Source organism: Solea senegalensis, unplaced genomic scaffold (assembly GCF_019176455.1).
Source record: "Solea senegalensis isolate Sse05_10M unplaced genomic scaffold, IFAPA_SoseM_1 scf7180000017617, whole genome shotgun sequence".
NCBI lineage: Eukaryota > Metazoa > Chordata > Actinopteri > Pleuronectiformes > Soleidae > Solea > Solea senegalensis.
This window is the reverse complement of record NW_025322468.1, coordinates 44,771-59,642: the sequence shown is the minus strand read 5'-3', so window position 1 is coordinate 59,642 and position 14,872 is coordinate 44,771. Positions and strand designations below refer to the sequence as shown.

General features: G+C 40.0%; 1 protein-coding gene across 1 annotated transcript; it reads right to left on the bottom strand.

The window, feature by feature from the left end:
• Positions 1-1,975: 1,975 nt before the first annotated feature.
• cfdp1 (craniofacial development protein 1) lies at positions 1,976-14,257 on the bottom strand. The gene is made up of 7 exons (XM_044018640.1): positions 13,932-14,257; positions 12,587-12,713; positions 12,255-12,492; positions 11,133-11,227; positions 8,436-8,591; positions 4,782-4,940; positions 1,976-3,568 (listed from the first exon to the last, which is right to left on the bottom strand). The coding sequence occupies exons 1-7, from the start codon at positions 13,999-14,001 to the stop codon at positions 3,478-3,480; spliced, it is 936 nt and encodes a 311-aa protein (XP_043874575.1). The 5' UTR covers positions 14,002-14,257; the 3' UTR covers positions 1,976-3,477.
• Between the last annotated feature and the right edge of the window lie 615 nt (positions 14,258-14,872).

Below are 14,872 nucleotides of genomic sequence, written 5' to 3'. Positions count from 1 at the left end.
TGTCCTGGCCAGAACTAACTTTGTTCTTGTTCTTGCTCAAAGGAAAAGAACCAATTTCTCTGTTCTTGTGCAGTATGTGCAGGCATTCAGCGACCTCAGCTGTTTTTCCTGGTGCCTCTATTTAAAAAAAAAAAAAAAGAAATCAATGGAAAATGACAGACGGACTTAAAGAGACTGAAAAACACAAACTCACCTCCTTAGATTGTTTTCTCAACTTGCAGCGCTTTTAATGTTGCGAATGAAACTTTCGGCCCTAATTTAAATTCCCCCCTATCGTGTGAAACCACAAATGGACGGGAAATGGACAGTCAGCAGAGAGAGAAAGGGGGAGAGAGAGAGAGAATGCTGTTGCCGAGTCCAGCTCCCTGTGTGAGGTTGTGAGTAAATGCAGCTGCTGCAGGTTGGTCACAGTTAGTATATTTGTTGGTCCTTTATTGAATTCCCCGGCGGAGCCAGCAAATTAAATCTAGATTTGTTGAGTGAAAAAAAAAAGTGTAAAACCTTTACATTGCTTGCTTAAAATGTATTCCCCTGTCAGAATCTGTTGCCTGCATAAAATATCCACATCCATCCAATAGCCAATCTCAGCTGGGCTACACCCTGGACAGTAAAATAACTACATTTATATGAAAATGACATGGGGGAGCAAAGATAGGAAGTGTGTGTCTGCATGTTTGTTGTTGAGGCAGAATAGATGGACATTCAACAAATGATTAGAACTGTTCATTTAGAATCTCTTATTATTCAAAAAAATAACGTCAGTGACGTTCAACAGTGTCTTACTTATCGCTCGCTGATGGAAGGTTTCAGGAACATCTAATCTTCTCTCTCAGTTTCACCCACACACACACAAACAAACACCAATACACGCAATTACATCAATGAAAAGACATGGCTAACATGATCTACAGGGAAATTAAATTCATATCAGGCAGGATTACTGGAAAAAGAGATGGTTGCTGAGTTTCTGTCCTGAGCTCCTTTGGCATGTTTCATTGCATTAACAGCGTGACACTCTTTCATACTCATTCCCTTTTTCTTTTTTTTGCTGCATAAGAAGTTTTCAGGGCCCTTTTGCATGGAGTTTGCAGGTTGAGTCCAAAAACATGCAATATGGGGATCCGCGACCCTCATGTGGAGGATAAAGTGGTAGAAGATGAGTGAGTAAAGTTTTCATTGGTGCTGTAGTAGCAGGTGAAACCCTACTGCACCCTTACAACAACAATATCAGCACATTCTTTTGCCGGTACACATCTTTAATACACAAGACTTAATTTGTCTTCAAGAGTTTTCGTCTTCTGTGTTTCTGGGGGGTATATAACCCAGATGTGTCCACAATAAATAATAAATTAAATTAACTTCAGTTTTGTATTCCCCATTAAAGGGATTATCATGGATGATTGAGTTTATTGAAACTCACTGCAGCGGAGCACGTGTACAGTACAAGAGATTTACAAATCGTTAGCGTATCGCACATCTATAAATAATTACTGCACTACCTTCATGTTAAAATGATCAGCCCTCGAGCTATGGTGTAAATAATACATGGCCGGGGGAGAGCAAGGCTGCACACGTCCGTTTGTTAATTTTTCAGCTTGTGCTCATCTGATCTACCTCTGACCTAACGAAGCAGACAGACAGGTTCCATCATCATCGCAGGCGACCTCACGGTAGGACTTTTTAGTGTCCTGTGATGATGGGAGTGCTGTTTAAGACACCATCTTGAAAAGAATAATCATATTATGGCAACAAACACCCACAGACACCTTCCATCATCCTGTGTTGTGTATGAACATGAGCTCCTGTCCAGGTTAATGCCATTTAAGTCTATATGTGTGCGGAACTGAATAGCAAGTGTTCTTCACAGCTGTAGATCGTAGTTGACCATCTTCAGTAAACTGCTGAATCATGATTTAGTGTGACGTCATTTGTTCACTCTTTGTTTTACATCTAGAATAAAACAATGAACAAGCACTGAAAGAAAGAGCGTGTTTAATGGGGATGATTATTTACATAACTGAACAGAACAGTTTCAAAAACTGTAGTCCTCCTCTTTTGCAACATATTTGTCAACAAATACCACAATTTCCAATGAACAAACCAATTGACAAGCCAGTGTATGTTAGTCTGCAGGGTGTGTGTAACACACACACACACAGTTATGTTTTTGTGATGTAAAGAATGAAGATGCACCCCGGTGCAATATATTTAACCTTCCAGTCCAGCAGATGGCGCATGCTTTTACTTTGCCTGCCAAACAGCGATGGAAGAATACAAGCGTTTATGACACTGATAAGTGTGCGGTTGCTATTTTCTTTGTTTGATGCCGTTCATACTGTGCATCTTTCAAGTTTGATTCAAATGGTAGTTGACAAATAGCGTTATTGCTCCACCACCGCCACCTACTGGCATGGGAAGTGTGATGCATGGAAGCCCAAACTGCTGCACAGTCTCAATTTGGTAGGAATGGAACCAAAGATGGCGCAACTGTTAGCGTACATGCAATTCACAAAGTATGGCAAGGCCATAATACTGCACCTACACACACACACACAGTGGACACTTCCCCTCCACCTTCAGTAGGTGGCGCATGCAGCAAATTGACGGTCGCTGGTGCATTGCCAGATATTTTCTTTCTCATCGATGTCATTGATAGTGTGCAGCTGTCATCTTGTTCGTGCATGGTTTCGACTTGTTTTAAATAGCAGTTGACAAATATTCTCCACCTACTGGAATGGAAAGCGGGATCAGGTACACACGCACACAGTACAAACTGCTGAAGACTCTCAACTTAGTACGGATGGATCCGAATTGAGAGCTCAACCGTGGGCGAGCAGGCAATGTAATTCTGTACTTACACACCTGAGATGTAGCTCGTTCACGTTGAATGCGGCTGCGTCATGTGCCGCTAAACAATATTATGGATCTATTGCTGGTCGAGTTGAGGGAGTGGTACCAGTGTCGAGCATTAGAGCAACGCGTACACGTGACTGCAACATAAGACTCGTCTGTGCTTGTGCTCTTGTCCTGTCAGATTTGTATTTTTTATCTTAGCAATCCAAATTGATGACCATTATCTTATAATTACAAACAGAAAACAAAAACAAAACAGAAGATGCCTCTGGACCTGGTCATACAGTCACTCACCCAATTGGGGAAGTAGAACAGGCATGACCTCACTTTCCAAAAATGCCCTGAATGAGTGAAGATTAGACATTCTAATTGGTTCTCAAAACGATGGAGAAACGGAACACTCAACACCCAACTATTACACAAACTCAGCCTATTAATATCCTTATCCTGAAATAGACTCAAGCCACAGCAGCAGCAGCCTGAGCTGCCTTTGCAAAGAGAACAGAAACTGTCATTAGAGAGAGACAGAGGGGGAGAGAGAGAGAGAGAGAGAGAACAGAAGATACAGGCATCTGCTCCAGTGTGTGTGTGTGTGTGTGTGTGTGTGCATGCTGTCAGTCTCTGTCATCGTTTCATGTTGTTCAGTCGCACTGTCTTTTCTAACTGAAACTGGCGATGGTCGACTCGCTCCAAGAAATTCTTCCGCTCCACATACCTAAACACAAAGACAGGGAGAGGAACATCAGAGCTACTTTATCATCACAACTACAGACACACTGAAAATACAACTGCGGGACAAAGACTATAGAGGCAATGTGCTCATCTCTTCCTCTCGCTCTCTCCGTCTCTCACACACACACACACATTATTTTTCCCCAACCTTACTTTTTCCACTTCAGCACAGGAAGTGGGAACGCTGTTTTCCTGCGGTGTGTGTGTCTGTTAGCTTGCATGTGTGTGTTTGTTTAACGACTCGAGTCCCTGTTGAGTTTAAGTGCTTTTTAATTAGCCCCCATGCTTCTTGGGTTTGAGGCGAGTGCAGTGCAAGTATGGTATCACAGTCTGTGTGTCACAGTCTACCTCATTGGGACCTTCCTTAGTATAAACACAGACCTTTGTCAGGACCAGTAGTCATCATGAGACCCAAACCTGGTCCTAATATGTTGAGGGTAAGGTTTTGAATTTAGCGTTTATGGAGTAAAATCTGTGCCAACAGTCAAGTTCAAAATTGAAACCAAAGCGTTAGCTCCTTTGGCTGAAAGGAATGATTTTGACTGGATAGGACAGTGTAGCTTTATATACACACACAGTATAAGTACATCTATAAATATCTGTATGTAAAACCTGTATGTTATTATGTAGGTAAATTTCAGCATCCATCCATATCTGCTTTGATACACACAAGCAATGTGACTGTGCACAACAACTGCACATGGACTAGGTTCTACATATTTTACTGTTCAACCATTTTCCAGTAAAGCTGGGGGCACACACTCTTGCAAGCTAACGACCTCTTTTGAGTAGAGGTGCCACTTCAGGATTTAAATGTTGGTTGATAAAACACCTAATTGAGCGTAATGGGAACGGTTAACCATTAAATCTTTGTTACCCTTCCCTTGCTTGGGGTACCAGAGTTAATGGTACACTATATTAGGGGTGGAGCTAGACCGGCTCCACTCATGACAGTCAGCTGATTGGGTGACAAAAGTATATTCTCATACAAAGCTTGACGTCTTGTTGCGTCAAACATCCACAAAAGCAGCTGGTGGATGTCCTTGTGTCGCGTTCGTTGTCGTCGCACTGGTACAACATCCGTCTCAGTCGAAACGCAACCGAACTGTACCATGACGGAACAGACGTTGTTGCTTTTACAGGACATGTGGACACACACATTGATCAAAATCCGGTCCCTTGGTACAGTCTCTTACCCTTCTTTGCCTCTGTTGTGTATGGCCAGCTCCTCTGTGATGCCCTCCTCTGACTTAAAAGCGTCCCAGTCCATCTTCGACTTCTCCAGCGTGCTCATCTTCTGTTTCTTTCCCCCGAGACGATTCAGGAGGCTCGACATGCCCGCTGGCCGCTTAGCACTGTGAAACAAAAAAAGAGACGGGGGAACCTTTAAGTGACACATAATTGAGGTGAGGAGCTGTAGCATGTTCCCATGACACACGGCAGCAACTCTGTAATAAGGAATGCCACTGATCTTTTTTGACCCGAGTCACTTCCATTTAATAACAACCTGGTCTTTCACACAGTGCATTGATTCAATGAGAAGACATTTAAATGTCATAACAATAAGGAACCGGCATGTTGTCCACTTCAGTGTCATTTGCTTTTTAAAGGCACAATAGGATTAATTGTTGGAATAATTGCTCAATAATTCCAACAATAACCTTCCAGCTTAATATAAATCAAGTGATAGGAGAGAGAATAACACTTGTGCATCTCATCTGGACTCCGATTACAGCCTTACTTAGGCTATTCTACTATACTGACTCTAAATATACAGGTCTCTTAAGTGCAATTATGGCTATGCCAACACTGGCACATTTTCAGCATTTAGGGCTGCAATTAATGATTATTTGATCAATTTATTGATTAGTCTCTTGGTCCAAAAAATGATTATTTCTCAAATGTCTCGTTTTGTCCACAGAACAAAATTATTCTTTGTATGTGGAGCAAAGAAACCTGAAAATAAAGAAGCTCTTTTACTTACGACCTATATTGGTGTCTTATGCATTGTGTATATAATTTGAAACCCATAAGGACTGTTTTTGATTTTTATTTATTTTTTATGTGTCATATTATTTTGTCTGTATAATATAAGTGATTGCATAAGTTTAATCAATACTAGGCTGTTGAATGGTACAGTAATATTGTTGCAGGGACAGGGCTCTGTTGGAGTGAGGGTGGACAGAAACAATACAAGTATAAACATCATACCCCCCGTATGATGTTTATACTTATATTGTTTCTGTTCACCCATGCTACTGAATTTATATACTTTGTACATTATCTCTCTATGTATAAATATCAATAAAAAGACTTAGACTGATGCATCTGCCTGTGCTCTTCCTTTTTTTCAATCAGCTAATGTTCACTGCAATCACAGTTCGTCCGTCATTACACTTTCATTCCTGGATCACCACTGGCCTCACACCTCACTGATTGTTTTATGGCATGGAATGTGTCGTATACACACATTTAGTGAGTTGTTAAGTGCTGGTGGCAGCACGAGGAGAGTTTCTCTTTAAGACAAACCTATAAATCATCCCGTGAAGGCATAATGATGTCCCACTGGAGGCCACAGCAGACTGAGCTTTTCATTTACCGCTGCATGACTGGATACAGACGTTGTTAATTACTGTGAACCATTTAAACACCAGTCATTTTGGTATTCCACAATTACACACGGCCATGACAACCTCACATTAATGCACTTAAATTGCAGCGTGTTGATGTTAGCTTTGCTCATCCAATGAAAATCAACCGAGGGCTAAAATTCCAAACTATGTTTAGATTATTTTATTGCTGCTGTAAGGACAGAGACTTTAAATATGCACAGATTCATTTGTGATTGTGTCAATATATGAGCCAATTATCTCATCGTGTGATCACAATTATTTGTTCCAACGTCTAACAGCAATTATTTTTGCATTATTCTCATTGGTTTAATAAACCATCAGCATCAGTTGTTTATCTGGCATTCTTTTACTGACATCAAACTGTGCTTCTTCTGCTGTGGTTAACTAGCACTCGAGTGGAGCTTTAGCGCCACAGGCTGTTATTCATAAGATGTATCTGGAGGCGGTGAATTCTTCATGAGACTGGTGTGAGCATCCATCAGGGATGAGTTTGTCGTTAAGCCCAAAAACCACATCACCAAAGTAGGAACATGTTAGTTTTCAGCCAAAAGTCTGAGCAGAACGCCCCAACTAATTTGCACCAAAAAGATGAAACACAGCAATAAAAAGAAAACATCTAGGAGGGCAATTAAATGAAATAGTTCCATTATTTAAAATGGTAGTTCAGGGTTTTTGAAGTGTGGTTGTACGAGGATTTGACAAATAGCACTGACTCCACTGTGCCGAGAACCAGCCAGAGACATGCAAATATCCCCTCAGTGAAGACATAGCTGCTATCAGGGACGCCACAAATAACAGCTTTTTGCAATTTAACAAAACGCTCACCTAATACATTTGAATTTCAGGAATTATCTTCACTACGTCTCACTGTTTAAAACCCTTTTCTTAACAACAAACTGAAGTTTGTGTGAACCACAGGCAGAATCAGTGATTTCACAGTATTCTACACAACAGTTGTTAAATCCACTCCTGGTTTTTTTGTGACTTTGGCAACTTCCTCATCCACTACTAAGTGAGCTAAAAATGCAAAAACAAAGTCAAAAAAACAAAGATTTCCCTGCTGACAGTTGTGTTTTCCCTAATTGTGCACATGTCTGTGTTTTGCCAGTTCTAGGATCAGGGGGCATGTAATCAGCACCGACTCTGTCAGTACCTCAACTGCATTATCAGCAAAAATGTTTTACGCTCAGACTCATATCACTGAACATGTTGGTTCACCTCTTTTTATCATGAATATGTCCTGATCTGTGCTGTTTCCTTTAGAAGCCAAACCAAGCCACGCCAGCTGTGTGAATGTGTGAATATGTGCGTGTGTGTCAACCCATGCCATTGTGCAGGCTCTGATTTCCTTCCAGTCCATGAATAGACTGAGAACTTAAAGAGTGAGCTTCCACTCAAGCCACAGCTGAGGCTTTTCATCTGGTCTATCAACCCACGACGTAAGTGGCTTCAGTCGATTTGGTCCGTTTGTGATACATGCTTGAATCTGAATGTGGCACATGTGAACAACACACCCGTGATGCCAGAAAGTGTCCATTTCAGTAAGGCTAACATTTGAGAGGAATCATGTGACACCATTTCACTATATTGTAATTAGGGACACAAAAAAGTGGTATCGTGCCATCCCTAATTGTAATCGTTGCCTATATTGCATTAAAGGAACAGTCAGAAAGAAGAGGAGAGAGCCTTCAAACTAAATGCTGCTACTGTGACGTTTACATAACAGCTGCATTATCAATTCAATCTGCATCAAATAAACAACTTACTTTACAAGCTCTATCTGTGTGTGTGTAAAAGGTTAATGAGGGAGTGGTGCTGATGGCTTTTTCCTGTTGTGCTCTGTGTTTTCTCTCTCGCTCTCTAAGAGACACACACACACACAGACACACACTCTCTCAAACAGACACACACACACTGGATTGAGATAAATAGGAAATAGCTTGTGGATGCACTGTACTTCCTGTCTGTTGGCAGCTGATTTCCTGTTTCCTGTCTGGGGTTCAGGAGGGAAGAGCCACACATCCCAAATGACTTGTCGCCATGGCAACAAAAGGTATTAAGAAGTGCGGGCAAAGAAGCATACTGTATGAAGGGAAAACACAAACGCATACATACTGGCCTCACTGCAGCTGCTAAGCTGTGGTAATGCCAAAAAAAAACAAACTTAAAGAACATATTGGTGTGGGGTTGGGTGAGTGTTTATTTCACAGTGTTTACCTGGTGCCAGGCTGACCAGGGGAGCTCTTCTGTTTGTCTTCCTCTTCTTCTTCTTCTCCTCCTCCTTCTTCCTCTTCTTTCTCCTCCTGATCGGTGTTTTGGCTCTTCAGATAAGTCTTAGCCTCTTTGGAGTCTGCCAATACTTCCTTTTGCACCCTGGCACATAGGGAAACACACACACACACACACACACACACAGGGTGCTAAACTGTAGACAGATAGATTCAGCACAGTTCACAAGCAGTTTGAAAGAGCCACTATCTCACAGTGACACTGGCTTTTCATCAGTAAATAATGAATGAAGTAGATCAGCACGTCACCCTTTTCTTGTGGTTGGCACAGTCGATGACTAATGGACTCAAGAAAGATTCGAACTCAGATTACCATCACCATGGGTCCAAGACACACATTTGCCATAGGCACTTATCTACCCACAAAAGTTGGCCACATTTTCTTGTCTATACTTGACCTGTGACATGGAGCCGTTACCATGGTTACTGACAGTTTTCCCTGCTTAAGATATTTTATCTCTAACTGTCACTCGGGCTGATTCAGAGACAACGACGCACACATCAACACATCTGTACAGACTGAAAATGATTAAAAACATTTTTTGTCCAAATTTATTAGCACACAATGTTGGGAAGTGGGATCTGATCACGAGTGTCCACAGGAGACCCATCCAGGTCCCATTTTAATACCAGGTGTGAATATTCATACTAATCACTGTCCCCTTGTGATGGTATCTCTCAGGGCTAAGAGGATAATTCTACATCTGAACAGGGCTTTATTTACATCTATAACGAAATAAATAAATAAATAAATTAGTAAGCTGTAGAAATTAAAAGACACAAAATCAAAGAACAGAAGCTGATAAAAACCTGCAGAGTGCAGGTTAAAATCCACACATCTGTCTGGAATCACACTGTAGAGTTAGATAGGAGGACTAAATAAGGAAAAACCGCCCAAATCCTCTGGGAACATCAGCGCCGCACAGGCTCCACGACCACTTGCATCCATCATGAGGCTTTTCTCCGTTACATATGCTAATTACGCAGCCATAATTACACACAGAACACGGCTCATTGCAACATGAGGAATAGCATTTAGTAATGGCAAGATATCAGAGTTACAAAAAGAAACTAGAATTACGGCCTCATCGTGGTGCACGGTCTGCCCAGCAGTCAAGTAGCATTTCACGTCCACATCTGTCAAGACCCATTTACGTGGTGGAAACTGAACATCCAACAAGGCACGGCAGAGGTAATGCAGAGGTAATGCATCCAAGACTGCAACATTTAACCAATTAGTAATAAAATACCTAAATCTATAGATATACAGAACTATTTTGAAAATCAATGTATCAGTTTGAATGAAACAGTGTATGTGATATCAGCTAGTTCCTAGTGTGTGGGATTCAGCAACATCTAGGGGTGACATTGCATATTGCAACCAAATCATGAACTCCATTCAAGACAGAGAACCTGAAGCAGCCTTCAGGTAGGATAAAAACTCCCTTTTGTTCATTCTAATACTGTAAACATAGCAGAACAACACAGTGGACCCTGTGAAACAGGAAATGTGCTTATTTTAATGTGAAGGTAAAAATGATAAATAGTACATTCAGTTACTGTTGATAGATCCCATCTTCAACACACTAGATCTTAAATGTGAATGTTTTCTGGTTTATTTTGTTCCCCTCTGTCACAGTAAAACATATGAGTTTGGTTTGCGGACAAACCATTTATGAATAGCTAGTTTCTGACATTTTATGGATCCAAAAAAAGGGGAAACCCTGATTCATTCATACAGCAACTAATAAACAGATTGTTCCATAATTAAAATATTCATTAGTTGCACAACCTGAATGCGGGAGAGGGTGAAACCTAGCACGGAGCCATAAAAATTGAGAAAACAAAACACAATCAGGAGATAGACGTCTGAAATACTGTAGTGTTTGTAGCCTTTAGCCAAACGTCACTGAAACATTAATGTACAAACGACAGACATTAAAGCCAGTAGCATATATTGTGGCTCTGGGGATTGGCTCTTACTATCATTCACGTACTAAGCTCACGCTGTTGTAATTACAGAGCACACAGCTTCATGCATAATGAATCAGCTGAATTATACCCACAATCACACTCGGCTCCTGAATGAATTCCACAGGCACGTAAACAGGTCTGAGGCAACATTACTTGCTCCATGCAGGGCTGTCGCAATCAATCAAGGTCATTTAGCTGACAAATTATTTGTCATTGAAAAAAAGAAAAAAAAAAAAACTGATTGAGGATTGAATTGTCTATTTATTTTATGCCATTATTACACTATAAGTTTATTTAATAACACAAAGCCATTTATTGAAGCACATTTCTGCCTGTTATTCTGATGACGTGTTTGACAAGGGTTTTCTGTCTTACAGTGATTTAATGATGTGAGCAGTAGAAGATGAATGAAAGACTCTGATATTTCTTGTGACATTTTCAATGTCAACTGAGTTAAAAACTTTATACAACAAGATCTTTGGACGTAACATCCAGCCCTATCTCCATTTATTTTTTCCATGATGCAATTTCTTTTATTTTTTTACTTGTAAATAGTCAGGATTCATTAAAATGATCCACATTCCTGTGCTTATCATTAGAAAACTTGATGAAAACCTTTTCACATGAGTTCTGTAATGATTAAGAGACATACCGAACTTCTTCTCCAGCGAAGTCGAAAACTTTAGTGATGGTGACCTTGGCAGGTTCTGGTGCTTTTGTTTGTGTGGTCAAAGGAGCAGATTTAGCCTGAGGATGAAAAGAACTAATTAATATAAAAGAAAATTATTCAAGAGGTTTGAGTATTAGTTTTCTGGTAGTCTGGACTGTGTTGGTAACCCTTCCATTTGGTATTCACCCTGATATCAACATCTGTCTGTGTGTTTCAGACATCTGACACAAGAATCAAACTGAACAATACCGAACTGTACACATCCTGAAAATATAAATTTATCTCCAAAATTCAGCAAGGAAATTTCTAAAATCTCAATATTCAACAGAGGAGTCTGGTGTATTTAGCGACAGCACTGCCAAAAGCCAGCGTTCGTGAACCGAATCACAACCCGTTCAGCCGTATTTTAGTTCAGTGACTGCGTCAGGGGACACACGGTGTAGTGGTTAGCCCTCTCGCCTTGCAGCGAGAAGACCCGGGTTCGAGCCCTGGTTGGAACAAGGGCCTTTCTGCATGGAGTTTACATGTTCATGGAGTGTTTATTTCACAGTGTGTGCGTGGGGCAACACACTCTCTACGCACACTGTCTCTATCTGTGTGTGGCCCTGCGATGGACTGGCAAACTGTCCAGGGTGTACCCCGCCTATCGCCCGATGTAGCTGAGATTGGCACAGCAACCCCCGCAACCCTCTGGTGGAGGATAAAGCGGTAGATGATGACAGCGTCAGACGGAGTCTGTGCTCCGGTCATGAAGGAAGTACTGAACTAATCTTTTTAATTAACTGATTCTAATGATTGGGTTACACTGAAAACAACTGTTTTACTCATCACCAGTTTGTTTGTGTCACATATAAAAGTCACGGCAGTTTCATCTTACGAAAGTGTTCTTGCACAAAAATGGAAAAGGAAATCATGTAGTCCTGTTGCGCCGGTTTCTGTATTCTGTATGGTCACTGTTGTAAAGCTGCAGAGAGCTGCTACACACCTCTGTCTGCAGATACTAGTGAATACTGTTCAGGATTAATGTCCACAGTATTTCAACTTTCAGAGTCTGGAGGTGTTGGTGTAAATGTTTTAATTACGTATTAGTGGATATTCATTCACCTGCTGCGTGGAACTTTGCGTGGACTGTGGGACATCTGTTATCTGTTTGGGTCTGGTTCCAACATCAGACAGGAAACTGGCCCAGAGGTCATCAGCTTTTTTCTTCTGTTTTGTTTCATCCACCTGCTGCACAGCCTGAGTGGGTTTTTCCAGCTCGTCCTGTGGAGGCTGCACCATTTCGGATCCAACTCCATCCCCCTCTTCCTTCTGTAATTTCAGAACGCCTTTCTTCCTCTTCCTGTTGATTTTTTTAGCAACACCAAATAAAAAAAGTATATCAGATGACTATCTTTGATTAGAAATAAAACACAAATGAGTCAAATTACTATCACCTCATACTGATGGCCTTTTTCTTCCTCTTTGCCCTGCTGGTGTCATCAGGACGTGGCACATCATCATCCTCATGGAGAGGGTCTTCTTTTTCACACTCATTAATGTCATCCTCACTGAGGTTGTCATCTAAAGTGAAAGAAGTAGATAAAAGTAAACAGACGATAGAGAGATCAGGTGTCCTAATGTAGTACAGATATTATGGGCCTACTGATTTCCTGATATTGGATTCCTGAGTACACACAGTGTCATAGTATGTGCAAGAATTGTCTTGTTTAAATGTTAATTGTTTGTACTTTGTCTGTTTATGTATCCTTCCAATAAATGTCCTGGCATCCGTGATTCATTTTCCTACCATAAAAAAATTAATATTTAAAATGTGGGGCTGCAACAATTAATTATTAATCAATTACTCAATTCATCGTGAACTACTTTGATAATCCAATTTTTCAGCAGCCAAAAAGTGAATATTTTCTGGTTTCTTTGCTCCATATAACAAATAAATCATTAAAACATAACTTTTTTTGTTTATGGACAAAACAAGACATTCAAGGACATCATAATTTCCAGGTTTTTTAAGATTTGCTGACAGAAGGATCAAAGTACCTAATTCATTGAGAAAAGAATCACCAGATTAATTGATTATGAAAATAATTGTGAATTGCAGCCCTAACTCATTATATGCAATTGTCATTTTAAATATCCACAACTTCTTCCCTTTCTCTTAAGACAAATGTCACTTTGTCCACAAATAAGTTTGTCATTACACAGAACAACTAATCTACAATTATTCATAATTCAAATTCTACATATCTACAATTTAATTGTACAATTCCCCTCATTTAAATGTATCTTTTCGAAATACCATTAAATTAAGTTGTCACTAGTTAAACTGAGGTTATAGATATCTTGAACTGGAACTATGATAAATCAAATGATGTGGCTATACAATTAAATTATCACTTAATATCCCAGGTATTGTGTTTTTATGTTTTGACACACATCATTTTAAGTTAATTTCGTTGTATTCCCATGCAATGACAATGGAGGCTTTCTGATTAGGATTCTAATATCTGGAATAATGTATACTAAGTATTTATCAAAATATATTTTCAAATTGAGTTGGATTACAGATTATGTCAAACAGAACTTTCAGTCTGTCTAGTCGATATTGAGCTAAATACGTGCAGAAGTGTAATTTTCATCGACTGATGTGTAATACGAGTAACAACATGGATGTCCATATCTGTAATGTCTGTTCCGGTGGGTCACATTGAGCCATTAAACGTAAACACGCCACAGTACAGCACGGTCCAGATGAGAACCCGGTGCAGTGACAGTCCTCACCTGATGGGACGTAGTCTACGTCTTCATTAGATGAATAACCGTCAGAGTCGTAATCGGAGTAGTTCATCATTGTGGAGGGAAAAGCTGTTGATGAGGAGAATGAACGTGTGCCACCGCAATATGTTTCCTCCCGACGTTGTGTCCTACCCCGGTAACGTTCCTTTCACTAACAACACACGTACACACGTCCTAACCACGAAAAAAAAACTAACCCGCTCCCTAAATTATGTCACAGAAGCGAAAGAATGTTGTGAGGAATGCATGGAACACGGGACTTTTCTTTTCGTCTGTTTTTGTGGAAGAGGATTCAATGTGGCTTCCTGTGAAGACGGAAAGCTCAAAGGTTCAAAATAGCTGCTTCGCGTGCCTTTTCTTTTTCGGCGATAAACAGGCAACGTAAAAATATATTTGCGCCACCTAGCAGACTGGAGTGTTAATGCGGTTAATTTTACTTTATTTACACCACCATTTTTCTATAATATCAAGTAAAAAGAGCTGTGTATTTTATTATTATTATTATTATTATTATTATTAGATTCATTTTGCATTTATATTGTGAAATATTTATCATTCCATATCAAAACAAACACTTTAAAACAAAATAAAAAAATATTGAAATTGAATACTGAGTGCTCACTAAATAAATGTAATTAAAAAGAAATTCATAGTTTTGCCCTCTTTGTAAATAACTCTTTCATCACTGAAATAAAACATCCAATATGACTCATGCTATTATTATTATCCACATATCATACAAAAACATGCTATAATGGTTGGGGACAGCACACTGAAAATCCATGGTGAATGATATAATTACCTCCTCCATCATCCAAGCACAGGTGCAACAGTTCATTTCTAACACATCATTTGTATTGACCTATAAACCCTTTCAATGACTGTGTTACATCACTTTTCATCATGACCCTGGAACACTGTACACA

Coding starts and splice junctions, on each gene's coding strand:
- cfdp1 (XM_044018640.1), bottom strand. CDS start 14,001: ATGATGAACTACTCCGATTACGACTCTGACGGTTATTCATCTAATGAA. Junction 12,714..13,931: donor CGTAGACTACGTCCCATCAG/GTGAGGACTGTC, acceptor CTTTCACTTTAG/ATGACAACCTCAGTGAGGAT. Junction 4,941..8,435: donor CCTGGTCAGCCTGGCACCAG/GTAAACACTGTG, acceptor TTTGTTTCACAG/TGCTAAGCGGCCAGCGGGCA.